General features: G+C 43.9%; 1 protein-coding gene across 9 annotated transcripts in view; it reads right to left on the minus strand.

Moving 5' to 3' along the window:
* PLEKHM3 (pleckstrin homology domain containing M3) overlaps positions 1 to 15,566 on the minus strand; it is a 177,268-nt gene that overhangs the window by 109,731 nt on the left and 51,971 nt on the right. For all 9 annotated transcript variants that reach the window (XM_059702941.1, XM_059702935.1, XM_059702936.1 and 6 more), the window contains one exon: positions 460 to 605. In XM_059702941.1, coding sequence (XP_059558924.1) covers positions 460 to 605 — 146 coding nt within the window. The remainder of the gene's footprint in view (positions 1 to 459; positions 606 to 15,566) is intronic.

A 15,566-nucleotide genomic window follows, 5' to 3' on the forward strand; every position in this document is an offset into this window, starting at 1 on the left:
AACAGACTTCTCTGCCATGTGGCAGGCACAGCACCATAAAAGAATCCTAAGCCTAAAGTGCCACCCCAGTGTGGGGCTGGATTCCTCGCCTTGCCAACTGCTAGTACCTGCTAGAAGGGTGGTCTATGGAAGGGTGGAGAAGCTGTACAATGTAGCTAACCAACCAGACAGCTCGAAGACAACTAGGTTTGAAACTAAAGCTGGGATGTCCATTAGGTAATTAATTCCACAGACCTCACTTTCAGCAGCAAACCTGGAGCTAAAAGTGGGAATCAGCATGTGAGTTCCGGCGGTTATGACCACAGGAGGAAGAGAGATGACACAGCAGAGTAGAAAGTGGGAGAAGATCTTGTAGCTTTTATAAAACTACCTCAAGTTCGCTTCAAATGCTCATGTCATTATCTTAATAATCCATGTGACAAGTTGCTGTCATGAAGTGCACAGAGTTTTTGCACCTACCTTGTATTTTGACGTATCCCAGTTGTGGACTACGCGTGCCGGGATGAGGAAACTGTCGTCCACGTGGCAGCTGCTGCAGTAATACCACCCGCTGTAATTACACACCTTGGCTTTCCCATTGGAAAGGCCTATGGATCGCTGGCATCCTGTTCAAAAGAAAGCGAAGGTCTATGATTATTGTACTTTTAACAGCACAGGACAAGGCTACACAACGCTCACATCAAGTTAAAATTCCACAACAGGACAGAAGTTGCAGAGAATCCATGTGTATGCGTGTGTCCTTCTTTCCGGCCCAAGAGCTCCCGCCCCCTGCTCCTGGGGCAACCACTGAAACTGGTCTATTTCTGGTCTGTTCTGATTTCCAGCTCTTCAGCAGGTAAGCCTCCCTGCACCCCCACTGTCTCTCCCTGCTTCACTCAGAGACCCTGTTTTCATGAGGCACTTTACTGGGGCTTCTCAAACAGGATCTTATACAAGCCACACTTCTCTATGAGAGAACTGTATCGGCTCTATTGCACAGATGAATAAACTAAGGTTTTAGCCAGGTTTGTATTTTGTCTTGAGGTCACCCAGCCAATAAGAGGTGGGGTTGGATTTGGCTCTATGCTTGTCTGACTCTAAAATGATCCTAAAAACTGATAGGTAGAGCCTTCCTTTGCTTCCAAAATAAATGAAAGGAATTTCTCCATTAATTGGCCTCCAACTCGCCTTTGCAACTACCTACTCTATTGCTTACTCTCCAGTGGGAATATAACCTCTTTATTCCAGTCAGAGAGCTCTCCACACTGTTCCCCAAATAAACAGTGTGCTCTCTCCACCCTCCATATCTTGGTGCACATTATTTCTCCTTACACAAGGTCCTCTTCTCCGATCTCTACTTTGCCAAATCCTGCCGATTACTCAAGGCCACTGGTTGCCTGTGAGTGATGGCTAAGGCCCTTTTTGTTTCCAAGGGAGTCCATGGTTCTGTGAGCACTGTCCTGGTAATAACCATGGCTCTGCCGCAGAGGAGCCATTGGTTTTTAGATGGAACCACCTTCTGTGGTGAGTGTAGAGACGCTGTCACAGTCAATCCAATGGACAAAATCCAGAACAGGTAGTCATGATTACATCAACAGCAGCAGTTTCCTGACAGTTTTTGATTTACAGCTTTCATTTTAGAACTCCTTCCATATGGCCCATTTCATGGTTGGGTGTTAAGAACTACGTTTTTCAAAGAAATCTCACATTAAGCCAATTTCATATATGGGTACAAAATAAAGTACTACTACTAATAATGATCAGTGTTGCACCCCATTTCCATTAGAAGGAGCTAAAACACATTTATTTCACAAATCCCCAACTAAAGAAGATACTGACTCAACACGAAGAGCCTGAATAAAAGGATCACAAAGCTCACAGAGCTTTCACTGTCATCACAAATAAAATGGCATCAGTAATTAAGCCGTTTCATAGTGGATGGGTCAGAAAGAATGAGATCCTACTGCTTTTAAATAGGAGAGGTATGAAAGACAGAAGTAAATGTGTTGGTGTTAGGCTTCAAGAGCTCGATACTACTCTTCCTTCCTAGAACAGCAACAAAATCCAAGCTCCTGAGGGATGAGGTATGTGTGAAAGATAAGGAAGAACCCAACACACATGGTGCTTCTGTCGGGTGCGCGGGAGGTGCCGTCACAATCACTAGCTCTGAAGGCTGGAATGCTGTCTGTTGCACTCCCTGACCGCACTGCCTTCAGCTTGGTGGCCTCTCTATGTGCTGGGACAGCCAGAACCACACTGCAAACTTTTCAGATCTATTTTTTATCCTCAGCACTTAACACAAGGCTTTGCACAAGCAGACCATCAATACATGTTTATGTGGAAGGGATGAGAAACGGAATATCATTTAGCATATGTACAGCCACATGCTTACATAGAGATTTAAATTTCCCATGGCTGTTCTAGAATTGATCCGCTACCCTGGATCTGCCTCTTGACACAGCCTACTTTTGTTCATTTCCCTATGAAAATACGTTGCCTATTCTAAGAATTCTACATTTCACATGTACTCTTACGTGAACTATGGGACAGAGTTAAGTGGACTGTGACATATTCTAGACACTGGGATATTGCAGTTTCCAAAAATAGGCAGTCAACTGACTTAATGCTGAAGTGAGGCTGAATGGAACTCAGCCTTCCCTGATGACTTAGAAAGTGATCCTGATCTTGTAGAAATTCAGGATCATCATCATAGTTGAAACTCTCACCACAGAATACTGTAAAAACAAATTTAGGTTATTTTATCTTTTCTGGTTATTTGAATATAATAAACATCAGTAAGCATTTTCTGGATATTCATATATGCTTCAGTAGGTACTACTGGGTTTTTCAGTCTGTACTTTTTAATGACTTTATTATAATTTTCTAGATGGAACATCTGTAGGCAATATTAGAACACACAATGCACTTTAAGAAAGCATATAGCCTAAAGATGTGTATCTCAACCAGGCACACGTATCCAATGCCTAATGGGCTGGGGCGCAACTATATGAGCTAACAAATGAGCTAAACATCCTTACCTATTTGCATAGGTCTCCAGGCTCATAGAAAAGAGAACAGACGACACGGCTCAGGTTCCTTCAGGTTTTAGTTTAGACCAGTGGTCGGCAAACTGCGGCTCACGAGCCACATGCGGCTCTTTGGCCCCTTGAGTATGGCTCTTCCACAAAATACCACGTGTGGGCGCGCACGTACAGTGCGATTGAAACTTCGTGGCCCATGTGCAGAAGTCGGTATTTTGTGGAAGAGCCAGACTCAAGGGGCCAAAGAGCCGCATGTGGCTCACGAGCTGCAGTTTGCGGACCACTGGGTTAGACAGAGGCCCCAGCACAAAACCTCCGACCTCTAGGCCTTGGGTGTCTTTACCTTTATACCCTATTGAGAGCCATTCTCTCCAAATCTCGGTGATGAAATCACCCCTAGTAACAGAAGTAGGTTTCAACCTAGCCTAACAGTCCTGCTTAGGTCTGTTTTGGACACATGGTGCAGAGACAGCACAAGTCTAGAGTCAGGAAGCTTGTTCTTGCCTCGGGTACAATGGGCGTCTGACCCATCAACTCTCTGGGCCTGCTTTCCTCACTGCAGAATCAATGGGTTAGCCTAAATCGGCAGCTTGCCAAATTTGCTGAGCGTCAGAATTTTCTAGAGATGTTTGTGAAAAGCGTGGATCCCACCCCAGACATTTTGATTCTGTAGACTACAGTTGGGCCCAGGAACTTGCATTTCTACCCAACCACACCCAGGAGCTGAGGTGGTAAAAACTGAGCATTGCTCCCTGGTCTCGAGGCGGCTGCCAAAGCCCTCCAAGCTCTAGAGTTCTCATTTGATTCAAGGAAAGTGCATTTTATCAGTGAAAAGCTCATAATCTGTCACACAGTTTACTTTCTAGGCTTCCAAAATCAACATTTCAGGTTCTCAGTCTATTTCCAAAAATTTGCTGCATAGGAAAAACCCGAGTTCACTATACTCATGTTTCTCCAGAGCGGCCATTGTCCCCACTGAGAAGAATCTTAGTTGACTTAGAAAGAATTAAAACTTTTCATCTTCAAGTCCAAGGAAAGAAGATAGGATAGTCGGGAAAGATTGGAAGCGCACTGGTAGTCTGATGCAGATTCATTTTCTAAAACCAACACACACCATTTATTTGAAGAAGGAAACACCCATTCTTTCAATTAACTGCAAGATTTCCTTCTTCAATATACTAGCAAATCATAGACTAAAAATGTCTCAAACAATTCCTTATACACATACAGAATCTGGGATTCCACTATCATTATAAAGTTTTCCACAGAGGGAAAAATGTGTTTTCTCAAATAATTACTGTTAGAAAAACACATTTTTTTGGAGGGTGCCAAAGGTGGATTCTGACAAGCAACATTATGGGGAGAAAAAGAGAGCTGGGAAGCAGAAACAAAAAATAATTAATTGAAATAACTAATTAGAGCTTATTTACATATTATATTTGTATGGACTTTCAAATAGACTTTTCAACAATGTTTCTAAATTAAAGGGCATTTATAGTGGGGAACACTCCACATGTTGGATCAAAGCAAATACATTCTTCCCAGTCTCTTTTTGAAACTTTTCAGAGAGTGTATTCAATTCATAGGAACAAAAAACTATCTCACAAGAGAACCCACTGGCCTTTTTTTTTTTTTTTATTGCTTCCCACCCCACTTCAAATCTTTAATGAACACATGCTCTGAAGAGTTTAGCTTCCCCCTGATACACTTTGGGAAACAAATGTAACCATTTAACCGAAATCCTATTTGCTGCATGAAGTCCATTTCCCAAATGGCCTTTTAAGACACCCCAAAGAATCTGTTGCTGGGGGCTGAAGCAGAAATTTTGGCATAACGCTCCACAGAGGCACAATCTTTCTTCTCACAAGTGTGCCCAGCTAGCTCAATTGGTGGCAACGTGGCGTTACCGAGCTGAGCTCTGAGGAGGAGCCAGCCAGCGTTTCTCTATTGCACGGCTACCAGCTCAGTCCTGCAGCCCCTGACCAGCAGGTGGAAAATTCATGGGCATAAGAGAAAAGTAGCAAGGGCTCCGGCTGGACCCAGGTGAGTCTCTCACTGAGGAAAGAACACACACAGCCGTGCTACCTACCCCCTCTACCCTGCTTGGTAAGGTAAAGCCAGTATTTTGTATTTGGACGGTAGACAGCTTTAAGAAGAGAACAGGGACAAAGAGAAGGGGGAAAAAAAAAAAGGAGAAGGCACCTCTATAAAAGGGAGGGGGTAAAATAAAGAGAGTGCGAGGACAAATTTCCATTTACTCCGTTAAAATAGAAAACGTAAGACTGGCAAGTTGCTTACCCCCTTTCACTGTAGGCACACGGGGGCAGAGAGAGGTGGCCCCAGGAGGGGGGAGAGGGACTGCCCTGCCCCTCCCTCCTCGGTTCTGTCCAGGGTCCGGGCATGGGACAGTGAGCTGTGGTAAGTGTTGTGGAAAATGTGGCTTGACCATATGCTTTAGAGACCAGAATTGCCAAAAAGAAGAAAAAACAGAAATGGGGGTTCAATGACTTGCTATTTTACAAGGATTGTGGGGGAGGGAGGGGACAGAATCATAAAGAACTTAGCTTTCCTAGCTTCCAGTCTGTAACCACAGGCTCTTTAAGAAGTTAAGAGTTAAACATGAACTTTTAACAATAAGGTGTCACATTAGGTATACAATTGAAAATTATGTTTAGTGAGCCTGGCATCAGCACAAAGCTGGGCACAGCGCTGGACTGCTGGAGAGAGAGCAGAAGCACTGTCTTTGCCATGTGGTTCTGGTGTCCATTAAAGGAAGTGGAGACCAAGCAAAGCTGGGGCCGGCTTGCATCCTCCACTGCAGGAGGGGGCGGGGCTGGGATGTGTTCTCAGGTTAGGTAACCGGTAGCCCATGGAACTGAGGCTACGGAATTCTACATAATCGTAATGAAAAGAGCCAGAGGAGGGACATCGAGGAACACCTGTTTAGTCCCCCGTCATCTGTGAGGGATATGATCCAAGAACCCCAGGGATGCCCAAGACTTCGGAGAGTACCAGACCCTATATATAATGTTATGTTTCCTAGATATACATACCTATGATAAAGTTAATTTATAAATTAGGCACAGTAAGAGATTAACAACAGAACCTAATAAGGAAACAGAACAATTACAACAATAAGATAAGGGTTACTCGAACACAAACACTGCAATATCTCAACAGTTGATCTGATCATCTAGGCGGCTACTTAAGTGACTACTCGGGGGGAGGGATCCACTGGACAAAGGGATGACTCATGTCCCCGGTGGGACGGAGCAGGATGGTGTGAAATTTCATTAGGCTACTAAGAACGGCATGCAATTTAAAACTTATGAATTGTTTATTTCCGAAATTTTCCATTTAATATTTTCTTCCCAAGGTTGATCATGAATAACAGAAACCCCAGAAAGCAGAACTGTGGATGAGGGGGGACTGCTGTAAGTGATCTAAAACTTTCCCATATCAAATGGCTAAGTTACTCGGTCTGTGGGACAAGGTGGTGAGAGACCCACAAAGTAGGAGGCACCTCCTTAGTCATTAAATCAATTACAACATGAAATATTTGAATGGAGAATCAGGCACACGAAAACAAATGCCTCTGAGTATGCATTTTGTCTGTCCCAAAGCAAATAGCACCCATAAGCATCTCAAGTGAAACTAAAGGAACAAAAGGGGAAATCAAGAAAAACCCATGTGTACTGTTTAGATTGCTAATGTGAATATAGGCATGAGCAAAAGTAGGTTTACAGTTGTTCATATGGAATTAATACAAATAAATAATACAATAATCCTATATAATAAGAGGCTAATATGCAAATCGACTGAACGGCCGAGTGACCGGTCACTATGATGAGCACTGACAACCAGGGGGCGATGCTCAACACAGGAGCTTCCCCCTGGTGATCAGTGCGCTCCCACAAGGGAAGGGCTGTTAAGCCAGAAGCCGGGTTCACAGCTGGCGAGCGCAGGGGGAGGTGAGCCTCTCCCACCTCCGCAGCAGTCGGACATCCCCTGAGGGCTCCCGGACTGTGAAAGGGCATAGGCTGGGCTGAGGAACGCCCCCCCACCCACCCCAGTGCATGACTGGGCCTCTAGTTAATAAATAATAATACATTTCATGTACTCATAACTGTACACCCACTTTTGCCCACTCTGTAGTATGGCAGACTGCTGGTAGTCCCCTTTTTTACTTTCTGGGCTCACTTTAAACTGCAGTATCTCAAAACTATTTCTCCATAAGGTTTTAAGTCTTTTGATAGTGAATTCTCTTCCCAGGGGATGAAAATTCACGGCTGGAAGGGAATACACATATAGGCATACCTCGGAAATATTGTGGGTTTGGTTCCAGACCACCCCAATAAATACAGTACTGCAGTGAAGAGAGTAGTAATCGCTTTACTGGTATAAGGTCTTGCCTTCAATTATTAAAAAACACAACATCTGTGACGCACAATAAAGCAAAGCACAATCTTGAAATGCACTGACTGGTTCTCCCCAAAGCTATACAAAACTTCATTTCTGTCCATCAGAAAAATAATCCTTTTCTGATGGGCTTCATTTTATGTTTGTCTATAAATGGCCTTTATAACAGTGAGAGAGTGTAAAAAAAATTGTCACTTATTGTTGGCCAAAACTTTGACTCAGAAAGTTGGGCTGCACAGACAAGGGGCTGACATGTAAGAAGCATAAATAAAGCTCTTGAAGGACACTTCCCACTGTGGCTGACACACACCTAGGATAACTTGTTGGCACTTGTAGAATGGGCTGTAGCGGTTGCCAGGACAGCTCTGTCCTCAAGAATATGAGAAGTAACTCCTGTTGGACAAAATGGAAGCACCTGACTAAAGGGTTTTCATTTCCACACAGCAATATGGCGCATGTGATGCCTGTAACCTATTAGCGCTGCCCCTGGACACAATGAGTGTTCAATCCACATTATAGCTAGAGAAACAGACTGAGGCTGAGACCAACAGACAGCAACTGACCAGGACAGAGGCCATCTAAAAGTCTAATCATGTGTTACTTGATTTTACTTGCAGGACTAAGGCAACCAAAAAAAGATACTTGTAAAAATCCCATCTGAATAACAATTGGTTTAAAATTTAGAAGTATTCTACAAGTCTAAAGTAGGTGTGTGTGGTTTTTTAGCAGTGACTATTTAAATGTACTATGTTTAAGTAAGAAGTGAAGTGAAAATCACATGCTATGTAATTGCTGCTGATTGAACTTATAAGTCAGCCTGTCAGGGGTGCCCTAAACCTGTCTCTTGCTTCAACAGTGTTTGGAAAGAACAGACCTGGGAAGTCGCCCTTCTTCCACCCTCCAAACTCCTTTCCAGTCCCCACCTCCAAAACTAGCGGTTCTCAACCTGTGGGTCACGACACCTTTGGCGGTCGAACGACCCTTTCACCTTGGCGGTCGAACGACCCTTTCACAGGGGTCGCCTAAGACCATCCTGCATATCAGATATTTACATTACGATTCATAACAGTAGCAACATTACAGTTATGAAGTAGCAACGAAAATGATTTTGTGGTTGGGTCACAACATGAGGAACTGTATTTAAAGGGCCAGAAGGTTGAGAACCACTGTAAACCATCTTGTCAGCCATCCTCTCTCTCCAGGACCATCCGGCACAGACTTCTGTGGTTAGCTCCTTATTGTCAAACAACCATTAGCTCCCAGATTTAGCAGAATTATTCCACCCAGGTGGAGGCCACCACCAACCACCCGGTCAACCTGCACCTACGGGCCTCCTATGCCTACTACCTCTCTCTGGGCTTGTATTTCCACCATGTGGCTCTGGAGGGCATGGGCCACATCTGTGAGTTGGTCAAGGAGAAGCACAAAAGCACCCAGCTTCCCATAAAAACGCAAAAACGGTGGCCGCATCCTTTTCCAGGACAGGCAGAAGCCATCCCAAGATGAGTGGGGTAGAGCCACGAACGCCATGAAGCCGCCATGGCCCTGGAGAAAAACTGAGCCTAGTGTTTTGGGATGCATGCACCGGGGTACTGCCCATATTGACCTCCATCTCTGAGAGTCATTTCCTAGATGACGAGGAGAAACTCATCAGGAAGATGGGCAAGCATCTGACTAACCTGTGCAAGCTGGGCTAGGTGAATCTCTCTTGGGAAGGCTCACCCTCAAGCAGGACTAGGAGCTTCCGGAGCCTAGTAGGCTTGGAGGGGCCCCTCTGCACCCCCTTGGTGTCAGAGCTCCTGCCCCCTGCAGCCACTAGGCATTGCTTACCACCCTGGAGCCCTCTCTCAAGCCGTGGACCAACTGAAAACAATAAAGCTTTTTTTGCAGCAAAAAAGAAAAAAAAAAAAAAAGGAAGAAAGAAAATATAAACTAAAGACTTTCTACTCTTGCTAAACTCTATAATGTTTGTTTATTCAAGCTCATGGAATGTTAAGATTATAAATCTTATTAAATAAATTAATAAATACCAAGTAGACTCCAACTCAAGTTGAGAAGTGTCAAGATTTATTAGTCTTTCAGGTAAACAATGATTGAGAACCTAAAGTCAATATTTAGTCAAAATTTATCTTGAAAGGCAATAAATCTTGATTTTTGCTAAGGGAAGTAAGTAAATATGTTCACTGCTCTAGAGACTCTGACTGCTTTTCTACGTACTAAATAGCTACCTTCTTTGATTTATAAATATAACAATCTGTGACACATATTTTCACTTCCAAAGAATAATTTGAGTTGTTTAGTTACTTTCAATTTTTCTTACGATCAGATGCTTCAATACTGGTATTTATAGTAGGGTAAGATAAGAAAAGTTTAATAATGAAATGCTACAAATTCACCATCTAGTATATTTAAATCAGTCTAAATTTAGTATTTTTTCATACTTGTTTTCCTCTCAGACTTTCTCATTAACTTCTGTCCCCATATGCTCTTTCCCCAAAGACTTTCAAGAAAATGGAACACAATTTAAAATGTAAATTATAAACAGGGAAAGGGACAAATAAATTTCTACATAGTGCATACTATATGCCAAGGCACTGTTATACGCACTTCACACACACACACACACACACACACACACACACACACACACACAATTCTCACCAATTCTATGAGGTGGGTATTATCCCTTTTTTACAAATGAAGAAACTGAGGCAGAAGGTGACAAACTCATTCCGTCCATGGGTGTACATCTGGCAAAAAAAGGCAGGGCCTCACTGAACTGGCTGGTGTGTGGCACTCTGTGAGCAACACAGTAAACTAACAGGTGAATTTCCATGTGGCTATCTCCTTGTGGGGGGTGTTAGAAAAACTGCTGTGGATGACAATATGACAAGCACAGAAAATATGAATCAACTATACAAAAATACATAATTTAGTTCATTAGTGATTCAGCCTTGGACCTCACAAGCAGTAGCATCATCTCTAAATATGAAGGTGGGGGCGGGGAGGAAAGAATACAACTCTATAAGGTGGGAAGCAGAAGATAAGAGAGGCGCAAGGGAGAAAGCAGTCCGTCTAATTGTGGAGATAGAGGACGAGGACGGCTGTGTGGACACAGGGACATTCCAGCTGGGCCTTAAAGAAAAAAGATTTTGACAAATGAAAGTTCAAGTCAGAAAAATGGGAGCATGCTTGGAAAACACTGACTTTGCCAGTTGTCTGAGGCTCACTGTAGCCAGAGGGACGTGGGGAGAGCTTTGAAGGATGAACTGAGGCTAGAACCTAAGGATCCTGGAAGCTCACGGAAAGGAGTCCGAACTAATCAATAAGATACAGGACCAGCTAGGGTGGTTTGAAGCAGAACAGCAACCTCAGCGTTGGAAAGATTAACTGGCAAGAAGACACTGGAAGCTGGGACGGTTGGTAAGACAGTCTGAGCTTGAGTAAGCAGGGCGCAGGGGAGCCCCCAGGGGGAAAGGAGGAAATACTAGGGAGAGCAAATGCAAACAATTTAGCAGCTGACTAGAGGGAAGAGCATGGCAAGGGGCTCCTCAAAAATGCCCAGGATGTGCTGAGCTTACGACTATTACGTGAGAAATCTATCAGTCAGAAGAGAGCTTTGGGGGAGAAAATATCGTTTGTTTGAAACACTAATTAAAAAAACATAGAGCCGAAACCGGTTTGGCTCAGTGGATAGAGCGTCGGCCTGCGGACTGAGGGGTCCCGGGTTCGATTCCGGTCAGGGGCATGTACCTGGGTTGCGGGCATATCCCCAGCGGGTGATGTGCAGGAGGCAGCTGATCGATGTTTCTCTCTCATCGATGTTTCTAACTCTCTGTCTCTCTCCCTTCCTCTCTGTGAAAAATCAATAAAATATATTTTTAAAAAAAAATAGAGTTCAAAAATTTGAGCTAGCAGATCAACTGATGCCTAAAGCTCCAATGATGGAAAACAATTCTCTTTTATTGTATAAATCAGTTTGAATTCGATTTCCTGTTACTTGTGACTGAAAGCATCGCATAGATTTACACTGAATGATGGTGGGTGAGGGTTCCATTTCTATAACCTACTACTTTTACTTAAACCTGCCCGTGACGATGCTGAGGTCTTATTATGAGCCATGAGATGGTCTGAAATAATCAACATGCATTTCAGTAAGGAGACACTATTACTTCCTACAGAAGTGAGGGAGAGCAGCGCGAGGAAGCGAAGAGAGAGTTAGTAGGTCTTGTTTCTTGGCAGCACAGTGTCACCACCAGGGGAGACTTCTGTCCCAACAGGGGACATCTGCAACATCGAGAGACATCTTTGGTTTCCACAAAGGGGTGAGTCAGGGTAGCTACTGGCACCGAATGGGTAGAGACCAGAGATGTTTCCAAACATCCCTCAATTCATAGGCAGCCTCCTACGACAAAGAATTGTCTGATACAAAATGCCAACAGTGCCACTGCTGTAAAACCCGAGACAGTACAAAGGCAAGTGAGCAAAGTGAGTGATTACCTAGTCACTGTTCTCCACAAGCGAGGGATATGCCATCTACTACGGGGAGCCGAAAACGCCCTTTCACCAGCTCTACCTCCTTATCTACAGAAACCAGTCATGCTGCCAGGATGGAGCAAAGAGGTGCCATCCAAGGGAGGCACTGCCCACTAGACTACCCGCAGTAACACAGCTCCCAGCTCCAGGCTCTTCCCTTCACGAGTTAATCCTTCTGGTGAAACACTTGCCTACGAATAACTCTTACTTGAAAAACAACTGCAGAGTCAGAAGAGGCCAAACTAAGCTGATTATTTGAGACATGAAAGCAGCCAGTGGTGGGACTAAGGCTCCTCTATCACCACTTACCCCCTGCTCTGTCAGTTCTACCTTAAACGTGGAAGCCCTGCAGTCCCGGACAGCAATGGAAGGTCAGCCTCACCATCCTTGTAACGAGGCAGACGCTGGGCCAGGCTACTTGGAACTTACACGGAGAGCTTTGGGGGAAGTTGTCTTACTACACAAACTCTTACGGGATCTTCCTCTGAACCGTATCAGAGCCTGAGGCCACAGGAAAAATCAGCCCGACTATCCTGTCTCTATTTAAAATTTTGTATTTTGTTCTTCATGGATTTCTTGGTACTATTTTTGATTGTTCAATAATGTTACATTAAAATATGACTTGTCTTGATGACTGAGCGCTTTTGGCATCCCCTTAAATTTTGTGCCCTCAGCCGAGTCCCAGCCCTGCTCTGAACCATTTTTTCTCACAGAGAATCCCTTGTCTGTCTGCCCAAATTACGTTCTTGCTACACTGATTTTCCCTGGCATTTAACATTGTATTAAGCCAGCACTAACTCGTTAGCGATTCCCTCGTTACAGCTCTACCCCGATTGCTTCAAAAGTCAATGACGGCGTATTGCTTGGGAAATTCAGATTAACTTTCTGGTTTACCTAAAAAGCAACCCGTCTTTCCTTACTGTCTCCTTCCAGCCTGCGGTACACAGACATCCCTACATACATCAGCCTCTTCCAGCTGGAGTTTCTGCCACATACACTGTCCCACCACTTCCCTCTCACGTCACTCTCCATTCTTGATGCTTGTTTCTCTCCCCTGCTATTTTGTGAGAGTCTTATCTCTTTGAACTTGGCAGTATCTTTAAAACACAACCTTTCCTCTTTGCTAAAACCTCCATGGCAGCATCTCTTAGAGTAATTTCTCCTTGAGCTATTTTAGTAATGACAACAATTTCATAAAATTAAAGTCATAAGAGTGGATGTGAATAGTGCTAGAAATAGTCTCAAAGTGAAAAGACCACTTTCATCAGCTTCCTTCAAATCCACGCTTGAATTTCTTCATTTTCACCCTAAACTGAATTCTTCATGTTCTAGAAGACTTGAGGACTGCCTTGGTCCACTGTATTCCTTTTTTCTTTTCCCTTATGCCTTCTTTGGCCTGCTTTCCACGCTTTCTGTCTCTCTAAAAACACAGGTTTGGCCTTGGCTGGGTTGTTCAGTGGTTACAGCACCACCCTGTGGTCCAGGGTCCGATTCCCGGTCAAGGGCATGTACCTCAGTTTCGGGTTTGACCCCATTCAGGGAGTGTACGAGAGGCAACCAACCGATGTGTCTCTCTCATGTCGATGTTTCTCCCTCTCTCTCTCTTTCCCTCCTTCTACCTCCCTCCCTTCTACTCTATCTGAAAATCAATGACAAAAAAAAAATCCTTGGGTGAGGATTAAAAAACCCCACAAAAACCCCACACAGGTCTGTGATCACTTCCAAAGGTAATCTTTTAACCATATATTTAGTATTTGAAGATAGGCTGCTTATAACAGGAGATTTAGAAGTGGTAGGTGGGACACCCTTATTTCCTGGTCCTCATATTGCTACTCTTCTAGAGTAACATATCCCCAGCTTCTCTCCCATGGCGTATCCAGCCTTCCTCACAAATGGAAAAATAAGGTGTCTGACTGGTGAGTGTCGAAGGACCTGGCCCGCTCAGCCTAGCCTGCAGGAGGCAGGGCCTTGGGGACTGGCTCCAGCTGTGAGTAAGCCTATCAAATGTAAGGGTCTACTCTAGTATGTGATCCATAAACAATGCACGTGGCTATCGTGGTCTCCATCTTCCTGACCCCTGGGAGCAGAATGAAGAGGTAGGATTTTTAACCCTGCAAAGCCCCTGGAAGGATGACGGCTCACACAGACAGCACCCAATAACCGGTGGGGAAGTAAGGGGAAGGCAATCAGGCAACCAGAACATGGGTGTCAGTGGGTGAAGATCCCCGAGGATCGTCCCGGCGATGCCAGGACAACCCTCTGCATTATGGGGCACCTTCCACTCAGTTAAAATTCCTCATCCGACCATGGATGAGACACATAGTTTTCCTCAAGGTTTCCCATCCACTGTTAGACCACAAATAGACTTCTGATCATCTAAGAAATCGTGTGGGGAACCTCTCATATTTTCGGGGGTTGGGGATGCAGTGATGTACAATATTACTAAATTAAGATTGGGCACTTTGGGTTTGGCCGGAACTTTGTAACATTTGAATGGTACATAATCAAGGCAGCTTAATCTTCCCTCAAGTTATAGTGTCGAAGATACTGACCCGCAAGACTGTGAAAAGGCTGGCTCGAGGCTGTATAATCAGCCAGAGGCAGGGCTATAAACGGAAGACCGAGCTTGTGCTCCTAATGTATTACTTATCCCACTGAGCGTGGGTGCTTCCCAGCCACCAAGTCATGTGTGACTACTATTCTGTCTGGTCTAAAGTCTGGGGGCTGAAAAGAGCATCTTTATTGGTAAAGATGGAGAAAGAGACCAAGACTTTCCAATTAAGTCTATCCTCTGTCAGGGGTCAGGGCTGGTGATTTGAGGGGGAGGTGATTTTCAGCAAGGCCTCGGATTCAGCCCCTGTGATTCACTTCACTGAAAAAAATGAGCAGGACACAACCTTGGTACATAACTGGCTAGAATGTGATTTTTAGCATGGTGACTATAGTCAGCAATATTGTATTTTATACTTGAAAGTTTCTAAGATGGTAGATCTTAAAAATTCTCACCACACACACACACACACAACTAAGTGAAGTGACGGGTGTGTTAACTAACCTTATTGTGGTATTCATTTTGCAGAATCTATGCTTAACAAAGCATCACACTGTACACCTTAAATATACACAATGTTACATCAGTTATATCTCAGTATAGCTGGGGATCTAATGTACAGCATGATGACTCCAGTTAACAATACTGTATTGTATATTTGACAGTTGATAATAAAATAAATCTTATTCTCACAAAAACAAAAAAAAAATGTTCACTACGTGAGGCGATGTCTTAGCCAACTTTAAGATGGCAATCATCTCACAATATATACGTATATCAAATCACCACACTGTACCCTTAGAGATACACAATGTTGTCAATGATAACTCGGTAAGGCTGGGGGGGGGGGGGGGGAAGAATGTGATTTTCAATCTTTTAAAATTGATACAAGCCTGCATGTCTTTGGCTTTGGAATCCTAGTTCCCTTCGAGAAGTGGTGTATAGCACACACTGAACCATTTTCCGTGAAAGCTAATACCTAAAATTCATTTTGTTGGTCACCTTTATAATATCCTTTAAAAAAGAAAATGCTCGCTATT

Source organism: Myotis daubentonii, chromosome 7 (assembly GCF_963259705.1).
Source record: "Myotis daubentonii chromosome 7, mMyoDau2.1, whole genome shotgun sequence".
NCBI classification, from domain to species: Eukaryota; Metazoa; Chordata; class Mammalia; order Chiroptera; family Vespertilionidae; genus Myotis; species Myotis daubentonii.